Consider the following 19,738-nt stretch of genomic DNA (forward strand, 5'->3'; position numbering starts at 1 on the left):
GAGGATGGGGGGGCGGAGGGGGGGGGGAAATCCCAAAACAACCTGTGGCCACTCTCAGCAGGACGAAGCCTTCTCGCAGGATCAACCCAACTCCGGTGAGCGAAGAGCGGTCACTGTCCAAGCCCAAGACCTGCTTCACCTCACCCCCAATCAGCTGTGTCCCCAGTTCCCAACCCTCAGCCCCGGACACTAGCCCTCCGGGCCTTGGCCTTCCCCCAGGGTGCAGAAGTCTGCAAGAGGAGCGGGAGATGCTCAGGAAGGAGCGGTATGGCCTGGCCGCTCTCTGGGATGTCAGCCTCCTCCCTGGTTGGGGACCTGCAGGGCTTTTTGAAAATTTGTTTGTTTGTTTGTTATTTTCTGAAATTGCTCTTTCCCCTAGGGAGCTCTGGGTGTGCCTCGTGGGCTGTTCGCGGCTTCTCAGGAGGAACGGTGTGTGGCTGGAAGCCGCAGTCTGCTCACGGCCTCTCTCTATTCCCATAGCTCTAAGCAGCTGCGGCCGCCACCCGCCCCTGCCTGTCCCACCCCAGAATCGGGGTCTCCTGTTCCCAACCGGACTGGAAACCTCGCCGCAGAACCTGCAGACCCTGCCAGAGTGTCTTCCCACCAGCGCCTGGAGCTGGTGGCCCTCATCTACTCCTCATGCATTGCTGGTAAGCGGGAGCCCAGGGAGCTGTCAACCGCAGGGCAGGACAAGAATCGGTGAAGCGTTGAGAACTGAGCCTTGTGATTCCTTTTTCTGCTCAGAGAACCTGGTACCAAACCTATTCTTGGAGCTCTTCTTTGTCCTTCAGCTCCTTACTGCCCGAAGGACAGTGGCTACCAAGGACAGGGACCTCGAACCAAGTCCAGGTACCCTAGGTCAGCGAGCAAGCATCATTTGGAGAAATGGGCTCTATAGATGATACAGTCAGTCCTTAACTGCTAGCTTGTTATTTATGGTCCTAGATTCCTTGGAAAGCCCACTGTTCCTGAGTATCCACGACTGTGTCTTCTTTGCAGTGCAGGTTTTGGAGCATCAGTTTCAGTGAGTTTCTCTGATTGAGGTATTTGGGACTTATTCTCATTGTGTGGCTCTCATCGGGTGAGGTGAGGCTTCTGCTCAACACTGCCACAGGGGCCTAGACCTTTCCCATCTATAGCATTTAACATTTTAATTGTCGGGGCTATGAATGTAAATAGGCCTGGCAGCTGACGTTTGTGTTTATGGCTAATATTCCTGAACTGCTGTTTGCTTGATCCCTGCTCTATAAGGTTTTATTGTGCCGTCCTTTGCATTCATCATGTTGATTCTCGGCTCATGACCTTGCTGTACACCTACTGTGTGGTGTGCAGGTCCCAGTTTTGGTCCTATGTGCTCTTTCCGCAGGGTTCTTTCCTACTTGGACAAAGGGACCTTAAAGCTGCTGGCTGAGAATGAGCGGCTGCTATGCTTCTCACCAGCTCTGCAAGGCCGCCTTCGAGCTGCCTATGAGGGCAGTGTTGCCAAGGTAGGGGCCCCAGATTAGATGCCTACTAACTCAGACCAGGTCCTTCCTAACGTTCATAAATTGAGACAACGGAATCAGGGAATCAGAAATCAGGGGTGAAGTCTTCTGAACATGCTCTTGCAGTTTTAGTTCCTGATGTTTCTTCCATATTTTAGGTCTCTCTGACAATGCCACCCTCTGCTCAAGCTGTCTCCTTTCAGCCAGAAACTGACAATCGTGCTAACTTCTCCAGTGATCGAGCCTTTCATACTTTTAAAAAGCAGAGGTGAAAAGCCATGGGAACTGTTGGGGAGGGGGTAGGCAGCTGTTTTGTCACTAACAAGTGATAGGCCAGTCTGCCTAAGCCACTGATTTCATCCGGGTGATACATGTGAACTTGAACCCCTTGAGCCAGCCATCTCTCAGCTAGATGACTGTGGTTTTTGGGGTTCTCAGATGAGAGCGTCAGGTCACCTTTCACCGTCCGCAGAAGTCCAGGAGGCCTGTGGTGTACTACTTCTGCATCTCTAGCATTACTATCAGTAGAGGACTTTGGATAGGTCTGTCCCCAGCCTTTCAAATCAGGGAAAGCAGTCAGAAACAAGTTGCTCATCATCTTGTGTCTGTCAGGGATGTGTTTTACGAGGTGCTTCGAGAATGGGAAGATCGCCATGAGGAGGCTGGCTGGGATTTTGAGAAGGGCGTAGGCAGCAGAGTCAGGTGAGTGTTCAGCCCTTGGTCAGCTTATCTTCCTGCTTCTGACAGTGAGCAGCTTAGTGATGTTTGGAGAGCCAAATTAGAGAAAGGCATCCCCTCCTTCCTGTTTTCTTCTACCATCCTCAGGCTCTAGTTATTGACAGCTCAGCCCGGGCTCCTAAGGGATTGTATCTCTAGCTCCTTGCACTCAGAAGTACATTTGTACATGTTCTGTACTGACAAATGCTTGAGGGAGGGTAAAACTTCAGTCCAGGTTGTTTGAAATTTGGCCCAAATAACTGACACAACTCCTCCAACTTCTGTTTTCTCTACCATTGATTAGTTTGGGTGAGTCTGATAAAGCATAGCTAGAGGACCAGGCTGCAGAACAAGGGGCCTCTGGCCACCTGAGGACCTGAGAGGGCAGCTCTTGTTTGGTTAAATGCGCCTCTAAGACCCCTCAAGGGATCTCGGTGCTCAGGGAAATAGCGTTTGGCTTCTCTTATGTCCTTTTTTTTTTTTTTTTTGGTCAGTCATGGGGCTTGAACTCTGGGCCTGGCGCTGTCCCTCAGCTCTTCAGCTCAAGGCTAGCGCCCTACCGCAGCACCACTTCTGGTTTTCTGGTGGTTTATTGGAGATCAGAGTCTCATAGGTGGGGCTGAGAAGGTGGTTCAGTGGTAGAGTGCTTGCCTTGCATGTATGAGGCCCTGGGTTCCATTCCTCAGCACCACATAAGCAGAAAAAGCGGGAAGTAGCCCTGTGGCTTAAATGGTAGGGCGCTAGCCTTGAGCTGAAGAGATGAGGGACAGTGCCCAGGCCCAGAGTTCAGGCCCAATACCAACCAAAAAAAAAAGAGTCTTATAGACTTTTCTGTCTGGGCTGGCTTTGAACTGCAATCCTCAGATCTCAGCCTCCTGAGTAGCTAGGATGACAGACGTGAGCCACTGGTGCCCAGCTTCCCATGTCCTTTTGCAGGCCAACTCTTGGCAGAGAGCTACTCAAGTCTTCAGTCACTGAACAAAGATCTCCCTTTGATCTCTTCCTCTTCCTTCTCACCTGTCTCTTACTCCTCAGAGCCATGATGGGTCAACTCTCAGCAGCCTGCAGCCACAGCCACTTTGTTCGACTTTTCCAGAAACAACTTCTTCAGGTAATAGGAGATTAATCTTCAGTGACCAGCATTGCAGGCAGCCAGGTAAAGGGTATAGAGAGAAGAGCCAGAAGGTACTGGCTAGAGTTGGAAGAGAAAATTTTGAAAATTGAAACTTGAGTGAGCAGAAGAAAAAAAAATGATGGAGTACTCTCTGCCCTATGCTAAGAGAATATACTTTTACTAGTCAGGCTCCTTAAAATCCTAGCTCTACTCAGGTGCTAGTGGCTCATGTCTGTTTCCTACCTACTCAGGATGCTAAGACCTGAGGATCCTCGTTCAAAGCCAGCCCAGGCAGGAGTGTTTGTGAGACTCATCTCCGATTAACCACTAAAAATAGTATAGAATTGTGGTCCAAGTGGTAGAGCACCAGCCTTGGAAGAAAGAGCTAAGGGACAGGGCTCAGGGCCCAACACACACATACGCACGCACGCACTCTCGCTCGCTCTCTCTCTCTCTCTCTCTCTCTCAGCTCTGGTGATTGTTGGCAAGTTTTCAACCTTGTAGATTATCTATCCTGCTTTAGAACAAAAAATTCCCCTTTCATAAATGCCGCCCCATCCCTGCAGTGGTGCTTGGGGTGAGTGCCTAGGGCCTTGCTGATGTTAAGCACGCACTCCGGTATGCCACCCTCCTCCCGGCTTTGTGTTCCATCTCTCTCTTCTCTCCCCGTGTTTGCCTGTCCTCACTTTGTCTCCCTCCTCCCGCCGTCGCAGATGTGTCAGAGCCCTGGCGGTGCTGGGGGCGCCGTCTTGGGGGAGGCGCCGGATGTGCTGAATATGCTGGGAGCTGACAAGCTGGGGCGGCTGCGGCAGCTGCAGGAGCGGCTCGTGGCCCCTCAGAGTAGCGGGGGCCCCTGCCCGCCCCCGGCCTTCCCAGGCTGCCAAGGCTTCTTCAGGGACTTCATCCTGAGTGCCAGCAGGTAAGGTCCCCTGAGTCTTGGCAGATCCACGCTCCTCTCCTTTGCCTGGAGTCTCAACAGCGTGGGTCTAGGTGGTGGCTGATTCCCGGTTCACACTGACTCCCATTTTGCTCCCCATTCTTTCACCCACTTAGGGAATTTCATTGTTCCCCGGCCTACCTGGCAACACTGTGTATCTTTCTGAGGGCACGGCTTGATTATGGTTTTTCCTGCATAGTTTTCCAGTGTTGTTTTTTCCCTTACACCCAGCTTCCAGTTTAATCAGCATCTCATGGACAGTCTGAGCTTGAAGATACGAGAGCTCAATGGCCTTGCCCTGCCGCAGCACGAGCCTGGTGATGAAGATGGAGAGTCAGACGTAGACTGGCAGGTGAGGAAACCGAGCAAGGGAAATAATGGGGTCTGACCTCAGGGAAGGGTTTGGTCAGGAACACTTGACAGATTGGGAGTTTAGAAACTTTATGCCTAGGGGCTGGGAAGGTGGCTCAGTGGTAGAGCGCTTGCCTTGCATGCCTGAGGCCCTGGCTTCGATTCCTCAGCACCTCATAAGCAAAAAAGAAAAAAGCTGGAAGTGGTGCTGTGGCTCAAGTGGTAAAGCGCTCGCCTTGAGCTGAAGAGCTGAGGGACAGCATCCAGGCCCAGAGTTCAGGCCCCACGACCAGACCCAAAAAAAAACAAAAAACCTTTATGCCTCTTGAGACCTTTTATTTCTCTTGATTCCCTGTAGGGTGAAAGGAGACAATTTGCCCTGGTGCTTCTTAGCCTGAGGCTTTTGGCTAAATTTCTGGGCTTTGTGGCCTTTCTGCCATATCGAGGGCCTGAACCACCTCCAACCCGTGAGCTTCAAGACTCCATTCTGGCCCTCAGGAGCCAGGTGAATGAGTGGTGGAACTGGGAGGACCAGCCGCCATGGATCCTCGGCAGGAAGTCTGCTAGATTAGATGGCATCCCAGGAGCCCACCACTCACTGAGTCCCGATTCTCCAGGTCCCGCCCGTCCTGGATGTGCGAGCTCTGCTGCAGCAGGGGCTGCAGGCTCGGCGGGCAGTGCTCACCGTGCCCTGGCTGGTAGAGTTCCTTTCCTTTGCGGACCACATTGTCCCCTTGTTGGAGTATTACCGGAGCATTTTTATCCTCCTGCTGCACCTGCATCGGTGAGTTGACAAGGGCCAATGAAGTTTCTTGAGGCCTAACAGACTACTTCCTACATGGTTCTACAGCCATGGAAAAGAGACAAGATTTGTCATGTATAGACAGACCTTGGGCAGTTGTTTGCCATTTCCTTGGCCCTTTCCTATGTCCCACCTGAGACAGACCACGTATGACATTCCACAAAGACAGTCTACTTGTAGCCGAGGACACCTGCTATCTCTTGTAGTTGTACAAAGCGGTTTTCGTTCCGTAAGTCAGTTGAGCAGGATGCATCCTCATCACTATGGCCCCTCCCAGCACGCTCCCTCCTCATCTTTCCCATACATGTGTACCCTCAAATCACGTGGTTCCATTTTCACATCTGACACTGCAGATAGTGACTGTGTTTGCCCAGGTCCTCCCTTTCCTGACAAAACATGTTTCAGCTTCCTGGTTAAACTGTTCATTAATAGTTTAGGGAAGTTACACATTGGAATCCTCCCCTGAACATGCTATGTTTTAATTTATATATGCACTTGACTCTATATGTTTTCATATATTTATACTTTAGATCTAACTTCCATATATGAGAGAAAACAGACCATTTGTCACTCTGATCCTGAATTACTTCACTTAACATAATTGTTGGTAGGTTTGTCCATGTGCCTGCAAATGACATTTTTCCTGAAGAGTAAAATTCTAGTGTGTGTGTCTCCTGTCTTTCCCCCACCCCACATCATGTTTTCTTGATCTATTTCTGTGTTGTTTCTGTGACTTGGCTTTGGTGAATAGTGCAGCAGTGAACATGAGCATGCAGGTGTCTGCCATATCCTGACTTGTAAGGTTCTGGGTAGATGCACAAGAATGGTATTGGATTAGAGGAAGGTTCTATGTTTAGTGTTTGAGGAATCTCTAAACTACCTTCAACAGTGGTTGTACTAGTTTATGTTCTGACCAACAGTGTAACAAGGTTTTTTTTTCCTCCGCATCTGCTAGCGTTTGTTATCACTCATATGCTTGATGATGGCCATTCTGACTGGTATTTATCAGCTCTAGGAGCATGAGGGAGATAGATTCCCTAGGGTCCTTTAGATATAAGATGATACTGTCTACAAATAGGGGTAGTTTGACCACTTTCCTATTTGAACCTATATTAAGTCTTTTTCTTGTCTTACTGATCTGGCTAGGAATTCTTGAAAAAGTATGGAAAACATGGACATCCTTGTCATTCCTGATTTTAGAGGATATGGTTTTAGTTTTTCACCATTTAGTGTGATGTTGACTGTCGGTCTGTCACATACAGGCTTTATTATATTGAGGTATGTTCCTGCTATTGCTAGCTTCTCCAGGGCTTTTCTCATAAATAGGCGTTGGATTTTGTTAGAGGTTGTGGGTCCTAGGGCTTGAACTCAGAGCCTGAGCATTGTCAGTGAGCTTTTGTGCTCAAGCTAGCATTCTACCACTTTGAGCTGCACCTCCATTTCCAGCTTTTCAGTAGTAGTTAAATGGAGAGAAGTATCTGATGGGCTCTCCTGCCTAGGCTGATTTGAACCTTGATTCTCACATCTCAGCCTCTTGAGTAGCTAGAGTTTTAGGCATGAGCCACTGACCCCCAGCTGTTGTTTTTTTTCTGTATCTTTTGAGGTGATCTGTATCTTCTGAGATGTCCTTAGCTCTGTTAACGTGCTCTATTATGTTTAGTGATTTACATACATTGAATGAACCTTTCATCTCTGGGAAGAAACCAACCTAATCGTATTACTTTTTTTTTTTTTTTTTGGGGGGGGGGTCTGTCATGGGGCCTGAACTCTGGACCTGAGTGCTGTCCTTCAGCTCAGGACTAGCACTCTACCACTTGAGCCATAGCGCCACTTCTGGTTTTCTGGTGGTTTATTGGAGATGAGTTTCACTGCCTTTCCTGCCCAGGCTGGCTTTGAACCGTGATCCTCAGATCTCAGCTTCCTGAGTAGCTAGGATACGATTTTTATCAAAGAGATTGGTCTATAGTTAGGTCTTTTTTTGTTAGGTCTTTGCCTGATTTTAAGATGAGTATAATATAGGCTTCTTACGATGAATTTGGTAGTGATCTTTCCCTTTATTTGTCATGAATAAGTTTGAGGAGTATTGGTGTTACACTTTAAAGATCTTACAGAATTCAACCGTGAATCTGTCAGGATTCACGGTTTGTTGGAAAACTATTATTGTTTGTTGGGAAACTATTATTGATTCAAACTTACTGCTTGTTATGGCTCTGTTGAAGTGTTTTGTATCTTCCTGGTTCAACTCTGGCAGCTCACGTTTCTGGAAATTTGTCCATTTCTTCTAGATTTTCCAACTTACTTGAGTAAAGATTTTTTAAGTAACCCTTCATAATATTTTGAATTTCTTTGATATTTTTTGTTTGCTCAAGGCTAGCACTTTAACACCTGAGCCACAACACCACATCCAGCTTTTTGGTGGTTAATTGAAGGTCAGAGCCTCAGGGACTTTCTTGCCACATTTGGCTTCAATCTGCAGTCCTCACATCTCAGCCTACTGAGTAGCTAGGATTACAGGCTGAGCCGCCAATGCCTACCTTCTCCTTTTTTCTATAATCAAATTAGTTATGGTTTATTAATGTTACTAATTTTTTCAGAGAACCAGCTTGTCTCATTCTTGCAGTTTTTGTTTGGGGGTTTCTTGGGTGTGTTTGGTGGGTTTTGTTTGGGGGTTTCTTGGGTGTGTTTGGTGGGTTTTGTTTGGGGGTTCCTTGGGTGTGTTTAGTGGGTTTTGTTTGGGGGTTCCTTGGGTGTGTTTGGTGGGTTTTGTTTGGGGGTTCCTTGGGTGTGTTTGGTGGGTTTTGTTTGGGGGGGGTCCTGTCGTGGGGCCTGAACTCTGGGCCTGGACGCTGCCCCTCAGCTCTTCAGCTCAAGGCTAGCGCTCCACCACTTGAGCTACAGCACCACTTCCGGCTTTTTTCTTTTTGCTTATGTGATGCTGAGGATTCGAACCCAGGGCCTCAGGCATGCAAGGCAAGCGCTCTACCACTGAGCCAACCTCCCAGCCCTGGTGGCGGTTTTTGTGTGTGTCTCTTTCATTAATTTTTGCTCTTAATTTTACTTAAATCCAGTAGTTTGGGGTTTAAGTTTTGTTCCTATTTTTCTAGAAGTTCTAGTTGCATCGTAAGATTATTTACTTGAGCACTCTTTTATGTAGGCCCTTACAGCTGAAACTGCTTAAAGCTTATACTACCCCCTTTTTTTTTCGGGGCGGGGGGAGGGCTGGCCATAGGCTTGAACTCTGGGCCTGGGCGCCATCCCTCAGCCCTTCAGCTCAAGGCTAGTTAGCGTTCTACCATTAAGCCACAGCGCCACTTCCGGCTTTTTCTGCTTATGTGGTGCTGAGGAATCGACCCAGAGCCTCATGCATGCAAGGCAAGCGCTCTACCACTGAACCAACCTCCTGGTTGTTAACATGTACAGTTACAGACTTCTCTCAGGCTGTGATAGTGTTGGGCTTTACTTCCCATAGAGGGCCCTGAGGTGGGGAAAGGGCCTCAGAGATGAAGCTGCTGGCAGGTGCTTGCTGCCTCTCTTCTTGGGCTCAGCAGGGAGTCAAGGCTACACTGCTGCCAGATGATAGCCTCAGCCATGGTTCCCTGAGTCAGAGTTTCTTTGAGCTGTGTAAGTGGGTAAGTGCTCCCTGATGGGCACCTGGTTTCTGGGGACCCACAGCCAAGACATGAAGTCTACTTAGTATGGGTAGCTTGGGGCTTTTGCAGCCTAAGAGTATTAGGGTGGATCCTGTGGCTCCCTCTGGTCTCTGGACTCCTGGAGCAGCACTCCAAGATGGCACAGGGGACCGTGGAGGTCATCCCAGTCTTCAGCCTCTCCTTCTCTGGGCAAGCAGTGAAGTGCTCAGGCTTTGTTCTTCTTGCTGAGCTATCCACAGACTATGCATCACACTCTGCCTCCTTCATGCGGATTTCTTTGTTTGTATGTGCCTTCTTGGGTCTGCATTCCTTATATGTTTTAACAGCCTCTCTTCTTCCCCTCACGAATCCAGTGCTGGGTTAGGGGACAGTGAATTGTTTCATCATCTTTGAGAGGTTTTGGTGTGTATTTTGTTTGTACCTATAGTGAGGCTTGAAGTCTGCCTCACCTCAAATCCTCCTTTGCTTATCCGGCCCAAGGCTGGCAGTTCACTCAAGTCACACCTCTTGAGAGCCACCTTATAGTAACAGCTTTCGTTCCTCTATTCCATTCATACCGTGCATCATCTCTCTTCCAGGAGCCTGGTCTTATCACAAGAGCGCGAGGGGGAGATGTGCTTCCTGAACAAGCTGCTCCTGCTCGCTGTGTTGGGCTGGCTTTTCCAGGTGGGCAGAGAGATGGTCCAGATGGGGCTAAGGGTGGCTACTGTGGCAGAGCAGGAGAGAACACCAATGCTAAGCAAGTAGGGACCCAAAGAGTAGGCTTCCGAGTGGGATGGCCCCGAGTGCCGTGGCTGTGCGTTGGAAGTTACGGTGAGCCTCGGTGCTTCATGAAGCTCCTTCTCTCCTCCTCGCCAGACTCCAACAGTCCCTGAGGACTTGTTCTTTCTGGAAGAGTGTTGTGTGGATGCCTTTGCGGTAGACCCAGCGGCTTCAGATCATGGTTTGGTAAGTGTTGGGGTTCAGCCAGCGCCATAACTGGGGAATCAAGTGAACTTCACAGAAGGTAGCCTAATCCTTACAAATTTCTTCTGTCTGTCCCACCTCTGGGCAGTCTGGGGAGGAGAAGGCTGCAAGCTGCCCTCCTGATGCCCACCTGTTCTTCCCCAGGACAGTATACCTGTGGTGGACCAGCAGCTGCTCTACACCTGCTGCCCCTACATTGGTGAGCACCGGTGGCCTAGGGCCTGCCCATTCCTGAGTCCACAGACGGCACCCTAGGTCTTGACTCCTTACCTAAGAAGTTGCTCTGTCCTTAGCCATTTCCCCCTACTGTGTGTGTGTTCTACCTTCTTTATCCACAAGTACTTGAACGTCTAGAATGTTTGCAGGGAGGAAGAAGAAGGTTTTCTGGACTAAGATCTAAGGTTTCCCTGGTGCAGGAGAGCTTCGGAAACTGCTCGCTTCATGGGTTTCTGGAAGCAGTGGACGTAGCGGGGGCTTTGTGCGGAAAATCACTCCCACCACCACGACCTTAGGGTTGGGAGCCCAGCTTCCCCAGACCAGCCAGGGGCTCCAGGTAAGGGCAGGGGAGGAGAAGGCTGCAGGGAGGGAAGCAGACGGATGCCCTAACGGTGCTGCTCCTCTTCCACCATAGGCACAGCTCGCTCAGGCCTTTTTCCACAACCAGCCACCCTCCCTGCGCAGGACCGTGGAGTTTGTGGCAGAGAGAATCGGATCAAACTGTGTCAAACACATCAAGTAAGACTGGAGTGAGGGTCCTCGTCACAGTCTTTCCATTTCCTCCCTTTCAGCTGAGTTCACACTTCATTGAACTGAGTCCACTGGGGTTGCTTACATCCTTTTCAGGGGAGTTCTGAGCAGACGGTTTGGGGTTTGCCACCCCTTTCCTATTTAGCCCTTCCAAACATCCCAACTTTGTTCCTGCTTTAGGGCGACGCTGGTTGCAGATCTGGTACGCCAGGCAGAGTCACTTGTCCAAGAGCAGCTGGTGACGCATGGACAGGAAGGGGGAGATGCTGCGCAGTTGTTAGAGAGCCTGTGTTCCCAGCTGTGCCCCCGTGGAGCCCACGCACTGACCCAGGGGCGGGAGTAAGAGCCCCAGTGCCCCAGTGTGTGTGGACCGTCTCTCCTTGGCCTCTTTCTGCCTTCCCCTCCTCTTTCACACGAATACCCTCTGTTCCATTCCTCTTTCCCTTCCCTTTTTTTTTCCCCCTTCTTTGTAGGCTGTGTCTTTGGTCACAAAATCCAAATGCTGATTTGGGGGAGTTGTGTGCTAGGGGAGATAGGAGGGTCTCTTCGTCCTCCTGTACTTGTGGTGGAGTAAGGGATGATGACTCTACCTCCTTAGGGAGAACCTCCCAGTCAGGTGACTCGGGAAACTGCCTTTTCAGGTTCTGCCAAAGGAAGAGCCCAGGAGCTGTGCGGGCACTGCTTCCAGAAGAGACCCCAGCAGCGGTATGGAGGGAGGCCTGGAACTGTCTGGTGGTTGTGCACGTGTCTGCTAGGGGGTGTCAGTCCTGGACTCTGGTATCCATCATTGCACGCCCTTCCCTCGCTCCTGACTATGCAGTTGTTCTGTGTCATAGGTTCTGAGCAGTGCAGAGAACATAGCCATCGGGCTCGCAACAGAGAAAGCCTGCACTTGGTTGTCAGCCAACATCACAGGTAAGGCCCAGGAAATGGAAGTGGCTGAACTAATACTTAAAAGAGAGCAGGACCGGCAATTTGACTTGGGAGAAATGAGTTTCAGCCATCTGGAAATAATGGAAGGGTATGGGGTGCCACGGTAAGCCCTTGTGTATGCTAGTGGTGTTCCAGTGACCCCATTTCTCTCTCCGGCAGCGCTGATTCGGAGGGAGGTGAAAGCGGCTGTGAGTCGCATGCTTCGAGCCCAGGGTCCTGAGCCGGCCGCCCGCGTGGAACGGAGGGGCTGCTCCCGCGCCTGTGAGCACCACGCTCCCCTCCCTTCCCACCTCATCTCCGAGATCAAAGTACACAGCTACCCTACTCCCCTTGGCTTCCCTACTCCCCGCTTTGTTTCTTTCCTTCCTCATATCGGCGCCAGGATTTGTAGCAGCTTTCCGTGTTGTGGTGTCTGCCTAGTTTCTGTTGTTGACTACTAAATGGGAAGGTAGGGCAAAACTGAACCGGTGTGCTCCTAACATTTTGTTCTAGAATTGTCCAAAAGGGCACGAAGGTAGACTCTGAGTGTATTATCCACGGATGGGGGTTCGTAGCTCTGAAGCGTAGTAGGAAGGTGTGTAAGGAGCAGTCCCCTGGCGTGTAGTCATTTCTGTAATGCTCTTCCATGTGAGAAGGAAGGCTTGTTGAGTCACTAAGAATAAATCTAACTCAAAAAGATCAGACTTCTGTGGAAAAGGTTAGCAAATATCTTATGGGCCAAATTAAGTCTTATCATTTGTTTTATTGATGATGGCCAAATCCATTTTTTTGTCTGTGGCTGGTTTTGTGCTACAACAGCAAAGCTGAACAGTTGGAACAGATAGATCTGATGGCCTGCCCAAGTGGAAGCAGCAGCGACCACTACTGGAGGGGAGAAAAGATGTGGCCGCTAGACCCGATTCTCAGGGTAGAGGATTTTTGTACTGAAACAAGTCTGTATTTGATAGGAAAGATGCCCTCTGGGAGTTAGGTAGCTTTGTCCCAAGGTGCGTGACACCTTGAGCTGTAGTAGGCAGCACGCAGGCCTCAAGCTCTCCTGTGACGTATTTCCTTCTGGACTGTCCACACGGTTGGTTGCTTGTCCTAGCTGTGTCATTCTGCCTGACCCTCAACTCTAAGGACACAGTCCAGTTGCTTCACCCCTAAAGGCCCTATACTCCTTTTCCTTCTGCCACTGGCTGTTCCCCACTCTAAGCCAACTACTTCGGTAGCCTAGCACGTGAGGTCTCACGCTGCTCTCTGCAGGACGTGCTCTCTCTGGCCGTGGGGCCCCGAGACCCTGAGGAAGGCGTTTCCCCAGAGCATCTGGAGCAGCTCCTCGACCAGCTGGGCCAGTCCCTGCGGTGCCGCCAGGTGAGGTTTGGCATGTACCACATGGTAGCTGTGTGTCCTTGTCTTTTGTTATTATCAGTCATGGGGCTTGAACTCAGGGCCTGGGCACTGTCCCTGAACTCTTTCACTCAAGGCTAGTACTCTTGCCGGGCGCTGGTGGCTCACGCCTGTAATCCTAGCTACTCAGGAGGCTGAGATCTGAGGATCGCAGCTCAAAGCCAGCCCGGGCAGGAAAGACCGTGAGACTCCTATCTCCAATAAAACCACCAGAAAACCGGAAGTGGCGCTGTAGCTCAAATGGTAGAGCGCTTGCCTTGAGCTGAAGAGCTGAGGGACAGCGCCCAGGCCCGGAGTTCAAGCCCCACGACCGACAAAAAAAAAAAAAAAAAGGCTAGTACTCTTGAGCCACAGCTCCATTTCTGGTTTTCTGGTGGTTAACTGGAGATAAGAGTCTCAAAGAGACTCAAGAGTCTCAAGGCGCCGGTGGCTCATGCCTGTAATCCTAGCTACTCAGGAGGCTGAGATCTGAGGATCTTGGTTCAAAGCCAGCCCGGGCAGGAAAATCCATGAGACTCTTACCTCCAGTAAGCCACCAGAAAACCGAAGTGCCACTGTGGCTCAAACTGTAGAGCACTCGTCTTGAGCTGAAGAGCGCAAGGACAGCACCCAAGCCCAGAGTTCAAGCCCCACAACCGACCAAAAAAAGTCTCAAGGATTCTCAAAACCAGCCCAGGCTGGTTTTTAACTGCAATCCTCAGATCTCAGCCTCCTGAGTAGCTGGGATTATAGGTCTGGGCCACAAGTGCCTGCCTCAAACAGAGGCCATTGGCCCAGGCCAGTCCTTGGAGCAGTAAGGCTGATGCTAATGCCTTGCTTCTTTCCCCCCAGTTCCTGTGCCCACCTGCTGAGCAACATCTGGCAAAGTGCTCTGTGGAGTTAGCTTCTCTCTTGGGTATGGCTTCTTCCTATTAAATCCCTGTCTTGTCACAGCCCTTAAATTACATACAGGGTTGGGTTACCTACAACTAGGATAAAGGACACATACCTCTCTGCCTCTGCTTAAAACTCAAGCTTCCCTTTCTTCCCATAGTAGCAGACCAGATCCCCATTCTTGGGCCTCCAGCACAGCACAAGCTAGAGCGAGGACAGGCACGTAGGCTTCTGCACATGCTGCTCTCCCTATGGAAAAATGATTTCCAGGGGCCAGTTCCACTACAGCTGCTGCTGAGTCCGAGAAACGTCGGGCTTCTGGCAGACACTCGGCCAAGGGAGGTGAGTCAGTGACGCGGAGGGCATGAAGCCTTAACACTCTTTACACTCTTCAGTGTCCGCCACCAGTCATCCCAAATATTATGAATTGTCTCCCTTTATTCTCTCTCCTCTTCCTGTTTTATGCTAAGCTCCCTTTGCGTTTCTAAAGCCTGCCCTTCTCAGCACCTCTGTCCTCTGCAGCTGTTAGGGTCACTGTGCCTTCCTCACAACACTGACCTCTGTGCTGTGTTCTGCAGTGGGACCTCCTGCTGTTCTTGCTCCGGGAGCTGGTAGAGATGGGTCTCATGGGACGAATGGAGATAGAGGCCTGTCTGGGCAGTCTCCATGAGGCCCAGTGGCCAGTGGTAAGCAGTCATCCTTATGTCTCTATTGTATGTAGCGAGAATAGGTCCCATTTGTCCTGACAAAAACAGGGAAAGGGATGTGGCTCCCGCCTGTAATTCTGTCTACTCAGGAAGCTGAGTTTTAAGGATCACAGTTCAAAGCCAGCCCAAGCAGGAAAGTTCCTGGTCTGTGAGATTCTTATCTCTAACCACCAACAAGCCAGAAGTGGACCTGTGGTGCAAAATGGTATTTGTGCCAGCCTTAAGCAAAAAAGCTCAGGGGCAGTGCCCAGGCACAGCACCCCAAAAATAGTCTCAATACATACCCCAACCTGATTTCAAACCTGTGGTCCTCCTGAGGGCTGTAGGCTCACATCAGCAGGCCTGGCTACTAAGCGGACTTTTGTTAGGTTTCTTGAGGACCACTGCCTTGCAATCAAGGAGTGACTACTGTGCTTGGCCTGAGATGGAGATCTGAGGGCCTACGAAGGGGAAGGCAAGCACTACGGAAGAGTGAATGGCACTTTTTTAAACTCAGATTTTAATCTGTGTATTTGGTTCAGTTTGTTTTAAATCATAACTATCTTACGTTGAACTACATTAATAACTTCAAGTTGAAATACTGTTTGCTTAATAGATGGTTTAACCTCTGCTTCCAGTTGGAGTTTCCCAGATGGTAGTAACACAGACTTCATGTCTGTTTCAACATAGAGGACCTTATGGGGAGAACAAATGTAGATTGTCATCTCCTCACTGATTAGCTAGGACCTGATGCTTATACTCCATCGTTTGAAAAGATAGACTATCCAGATCTCATGTGTCTTTCCCAGGATTTCTCTGAAGAACTGGCTACACTGTTCCACTTATTTCTATCTGAGCCCCATCTGCCAGAACCCCAGTTGAGAGCTTGTGAACTGGTGCAACCAAACCGGGGGACAGTGCTGGCCCAGAGCTAAGACTCGAAAATGGCCCTGCCTGGGCATTTCACAAGAGCCCTGCCTGCCTGAGCCACAGGAGGCTGACAGCCACTGCGGCAGCCCTTGCTGAGGTGGAAGTAGCAGATCTGCAGTGGGACATCCTGCTCTGGTAGGCAGGAAGGACATGGCTGCTGAGCATCCATTCCACCGACGGCAGGCTCGCCACCCAGTCCTAGAGGAAGGAGAGGGCCCTGATTCAGGGTAATGAAGAAGCCTAGAGACTCCAGACCTGGAGCAGAAGAACTGATGGGCAAGCCTCTTGGTTGCTAAATGAAATGAAGCGTGTCGGCTAGCAACAGGACTCAAGCCTTGCTTTTAAACTGTGGTTCTGAGAGATCCTGACAGAAGCAAAGGACTTCTGCATAGCTTGTAACATTAACACAGACCTTGGGAGTCGGAGTCTACAGAACTGCTGTGTGTTCAGCAGGTGTGGTAGCATTTAACTGAAACAGTGGACTTCCCTCTGTGCAGATAATATCTCTTTAGACCCTCTTTCCATCCAGAGACCAAGCACAGGGCAGAACAATAAGTTTTTTAAGAAAATAAATTTGTTTTCTTTAACAAAGGTGTGATAGGTCTTACCTGTTTTCTCTCTTTGGAAGGTGAGCTTGGAGTTGGGAGTTGTAATAGTGCTTGATTCTGCATGCTCCATACATATCCATCCTTGGGCCTAGAAGCAATATCTGCTATGAATTTTGCCCTACATACTGATATTTCCTGTGCGACTCCTTTTCATGTATAGCTGAAGTGTTTTTCTACTTCAAAGAGCCTGCTAAATCATGGTGGGCAGCTTCTGTGATGCTGTTTTGTTGGGGTCGAAGGGAGTTGATTTGGCTCCAGAAAAACCAAAAGCATTATTTTGACAAAGTGCATTAAGTTCATTTGTTTTCCGTTTGGTGAGTAAGATTCAAGTGCTTCTGGCGAAAGTAGACTACTAATAGACACTCCTGTTTGAAAGTATCTGCATGCAGTTTTTCTTAGAGGAAATGTTGCAGCTGTCAGAAAAGCTTTTAACCTGAGGGGTATCTGCCACTAGGAAGGGAGAGTCTTCACTAAATGAAAGTACACATGGGAATTTACAGATGTTTTGGCCATTTGTTCAGTAGTGAGATTTATATGAAAAAAGCTGGGAATACATAAGTTAGGTAGAGTTCAAAAGCAAATTATAAAACCTTCAATAATATATAAATAACTTAATCTGAGGTAAAAGAAAAAAATCCTGCAAACAGCTTCAGGAAATTCTTTGCTTCACTATAGAAATTCACTTTTGATCATGTTTTCTCAATCTCCATCTGATTACCCTTTTCCACCAAAGATTTGGGAAAACAGAGCTCCAAAAGTTTCTGCTGGACATGAATGGCTCATACCTATAATCCTAGCTGCTCAGGAAGTGGTGATGTGGAAGATCATGATACAAAGCCAGCCTGGGCAGAGAAATTAAGACACTACCTCAAAAATAACCAACAGAAAGCTGGATTGGAGTTAAGGGCTCAAGTGGCAGAGCACAAGCAAGCTGAACAGGCAAACCTTGGGTACCAACACAACAAAAAAGAAAAGGTGGAAATGTCTCTGGCACCTACCACTTCAGGTGAACATCCAGAATCCTCAGAACTCTGTTCATCCAGGCTAAGAAGAATACTGAATTCCCCCTTCTCTGTCCTCTCCTGGAATGGGTGAGGGAGGATCAGCTCAGTGCTGGAGGCTGCCTCCCCATGCTGACGTTCCTGCTAACCAGTCCCTTACCTACCACCTCCATCTCCATATCCTCAGAAGTCAGTTCTAACATCTGGAATCGGTCTTTGCTCATCAGCAACCTGTGTGGGGCTGCCCTCACCTCTCAAGAGCATCAGACGATGGCACCCTGACCCACATCCCACCTGCTTGTATGGAAGTCTCCCAACTCACTGAACGCCACACTGCTCAGCACTTTTTTGTTGTTGGTTGTGGGGCTTGAACTCTGGGCCTGGGTGCTGACTCTGAGCTCTTCAGCTCAAGGCTAGCGCTCTACCACTTGAGCTACAGCGCCACTTCTGGTTTTCTGGTAGTTTATTGGAAATAAGAGTCTCACACTCAGATCTCAGCCTCCCTGAGCTAGGATTACAGGTGTGAGCCACCAGCGGCCGGCCTGCTCAGCACTCTTAACTGGCGCAAAAACCCAAATGCCCTCTTCAAGGAATGGAAAAAAAGCAAAAATGCAAAAGCATTTTGCAAACATTCAACAGAGAAACAAACCTGAATCCGTATTCTGGTTTGTGCAGTTGTTTTTTTTTTTTAAACGCTTTTTCCAGTTTTGTCCTTTCTGCCACTCCATCACAAAGTGGAGCTGGATGCTAGTGGAAGATCCAGAGAAGTCTTGGCCAGTGCTTGCTTGCCAGGGAGGCACTTTGCCAAAGCAGCACTGCAGTCCCCACCTCATTCTGTCCTTGAACAGGTCATGTGCCACAGTCTCACAGATGGGAAATAAAGGTGAGAAATCCAGAAGGTGTGTGGCGCTTCATTCACTCTGGACAGCCAGGTCTGGAGCTCAGGCTGCTGGCTCTGCAAGGTGGTCAGAACTGACGGGATTTGCTGGCGGCCCTGGGCCAGACTGGTTGTCACCAGCCACCGCAGGTAAGCCTGGGCTCTTCTGGCCTCAGCGCAAACTCCAAGGAGTGGCCGCAGCATCTCTGGGGCATCCTGGGCTGGCATCTCAGCAGCACTTTCTCGATTGCACAGTGCTAGCTACCAAGGAAGGAAGCCAGCTTGGCTACAACCAGCGGCTGCTGTTTGATAAAGGAGCTCAGGAGGTGAGGGGGGAAGCCTGGTGCACCCAGCTCTACCTGAAAGCACAGAGAGAAGAACTAATGGCAGATAGATCTGGAGGTTCCAAGCCCAGCCCAAGCAGCAAGCCCCAGGCTGTGGGGATGGGAGGTGTACCTCTTGTTCCACTGGCCTAGTGTGCAGAGATACAAGCATCAGCTTTCACCTCCCAATTAAGTTTGTCACTAAACTTAAGGGGGACTGGGAGTAGAGAATGGCACAAAATGGATGACCAGTTCTGCCAAGGCTGTTGTACTTTGTAATAACCCATCCATTGGGGGCTGGGAAGGTGGCTTAGTTTGCCTTGCATGCCTGAGGCCCTGGGATCGATTCCTCAGCACCACATAAGCCGGAAGTGGCGCTGTGGCTCAAGTGGTAGAGCGCTAGCCTTGAGCTGAAGAGCTGAGGGACAGTGCCCAGACCCAGAGTTCAGGCCCCACAACCGACCCGTCCGTTGAAGGACATGGCGTCTGGCACAGGACATAGAGGTTGCTAATGTCTCAGGTTCCATAGCAGCTTCAGAAACACTGGTAAACTCCTGTGCCTCCCCCTCTGACTCCCTGTACCCACAGCCCAAGAAGCCCCCCGACTCTGGCACTCAGGTCACGGCCTGACCACCTGGACAGAAAGATCCCATGGTGTGTTATGCAACCTGCAAGGCCGTCACCTGGGCCAAGAAGATGACTCTGGTTATTTCTTTTCCTTCCACGCTGACAGGCTGCAGGATCCAGGCACTGGGCAGGACCTCCCCTCGGACCATTCTTCTACTGGGTCTCGGCATGGATGTGTCATACACAGACTGAGCTGCCATGATAGAAAGGTGCCCCTGGGAACACAAAGCTGTGAGTTCTGACTATAATAACAAAACAGATGAATTTAGGGTGTGGTCAGTATAGTAGCCCAGCCCCAAATTGTGCTTCAATTCTCCCCTTAACCCAGTGTACACCAATGGCTTCTCACACCACCACCCCAGCCTCCTTTATCTCCAGCAAGGTAGGCACCTCTTTGGCTTCCACGCAGACGCAACAGAAATCCCGTGGCTGCTTCAATGCACACAGTGTAGTGTCGCACACCAAGTACACTGCAGGGACAGACAGATTTAGGTTTTTGTCCCTTCTGCCCCACCCCCACCCCCATTCTGTGACTTAACAGCTAACAGGATAAGCATATGAAGGTATCCTGTCAACCTGGCTTTCCAACAAGAATGCCTCCAGACCTCCATCTATTTTTTTTTGGGGGGGGGAAGCGGGGGGTCTGGTCGTGGGGCCTGAACTCTGGGCCTGGGCGCTGTCCCTCAGCTCTTCAGCTCAAGGCTAGCGCTCTACCACTTGAGC

At 49.9% G+C, this 19,738-nt stretch overlaps 2 protein-coding genes across 2 annotated transcripts in view; one reads left to right on the plus strand and one right to left on the minus strand.

Annotated features, from left to right (window-relative positions):
• Positions 1–16,166, plus strand: part of Cdan1 (codanin 1) — a 22,532-nt gene extending 6,366 nt beyond the window's left edge. The window contains exons 4-29 of the mRNA XM_013009985.1: positions 59–265; positions 481–650; positions 745–858; positions 946–1,024; positions 1,367–1,487; positions 1,643–1,752; positions 2,097–2,186; positions 3,237–3,312; positions 4,029–4,234; positions 4,484–4,604; positions 4,962–5,108; positions 5,221–5,387; positions 9,634–9,721; positions 9,914–10,003; positions 10,166–10,220; positions 10,438–10,574; positions 10,653–10,756; positions 10,949–11,107; positions 11,410–11,473; positions 11,605–11,683; positions 11,861–12,009; positions 12,947–13,054; positions 13,922–13,985; positions 14,124–14,305; positions 14,542–14,649; positions 15,459–16,166. Of these exons, the coding sequence (XP_012865439.1) occupies positions 59–265; positions 481–650; positions 745–858; positions 946–1,024; positions 1,367–1,487; positions 1,643–1,752; positions 2,097–2,186; positions 3,237–3,312; positions 4,029–4,234; positions 4,484–4,604; positions 4,962–5,108; positions 5,221–5,387; positions 9,634–9,721; positions 9,914–10,003; positions 10,166–10,220; positions 10,438–10,574; positions 10,653–10,756; positions 10,949–11,107; positions 11,410–11,473; positions 11,605–11,683; positions 11,861–12,009; positions 12,947–13,054; positions 13,922–13,985; positions 14,124–14,305; positions 14,542–14,649; positions 15,459–15,584 (3,121 nt within the window). The 3' untranslated portion in view covers positions 15,585–16,166. The remainder of the gene's footprint in view (positions 1–58; positions 266–480; positions 651–744; positions 859–945; positions 1,025–1,366; positions 1,488–1,642; positions 1,753–2,096; positions 2,187–3,236; positions 3,313–4,028; positions 4,235–4,483; positions 4,605–4,961; positions 5,109–5,220; positions 5,388–9,633; positions 9,722–9,913; positions 10,004–10,165; positions 10,221–10,437; positions 10,575–10,652; positions 10,757–10,948; positions 11,108–11,409; positions 11,474–11,604; positions 11,684–11,860; positions 12,010–12,946; positions 13,055–13,921; positions 13,986–14,123; positions 14,306–14,541; positions 14,650–15,458) is intronic.
• Positions 16,167–17,866: 1,700 nt separating this feature from the next.
• The window catches only part of Stard9 (StAR-related lipid transfer (START) domain containing 9), a 78,751-nt gene continuing 76,879 nt past the window's right edge, over positions 17,867–19,738 (minus strand). The window contains exons 31-33 of the mRNA XM_013009986.1: positions 19,406–19,485; positions 19,072–19,230; positions 17,867–18,424 (exon numbers count right to left, since the gene is read on the minus strand). Of these exons, the coding sequence (XP_012865440.1) occupies positions 18,323–18,424; positions 19,072–19,230; positions 19,406–19,485 (341 nt within the window). The 3' untranslated portion in view covers positions 17,867–18,322. The remainder of the gene's footprint in view (positions 18,425–19,071; positions 19,231–19,405; positions 19,486–19,738) is intronic.

This window comes from Dipodomys ordii, unplaced genomic scaffold (genome assembly GCF_000151885.1).
Source record: "Dipodomys ordii isolate 6190 unplaced genomic scaffold, Dord_2.0 Scaffold11, whole genome shotgun sequence".
NCBI classification, from domain to species: Eukaryota; Metazoa; Chordata; class Mammalia; order Rodentia; family Heteromyidae; genus Dipodomys; species Dipodomys ordii.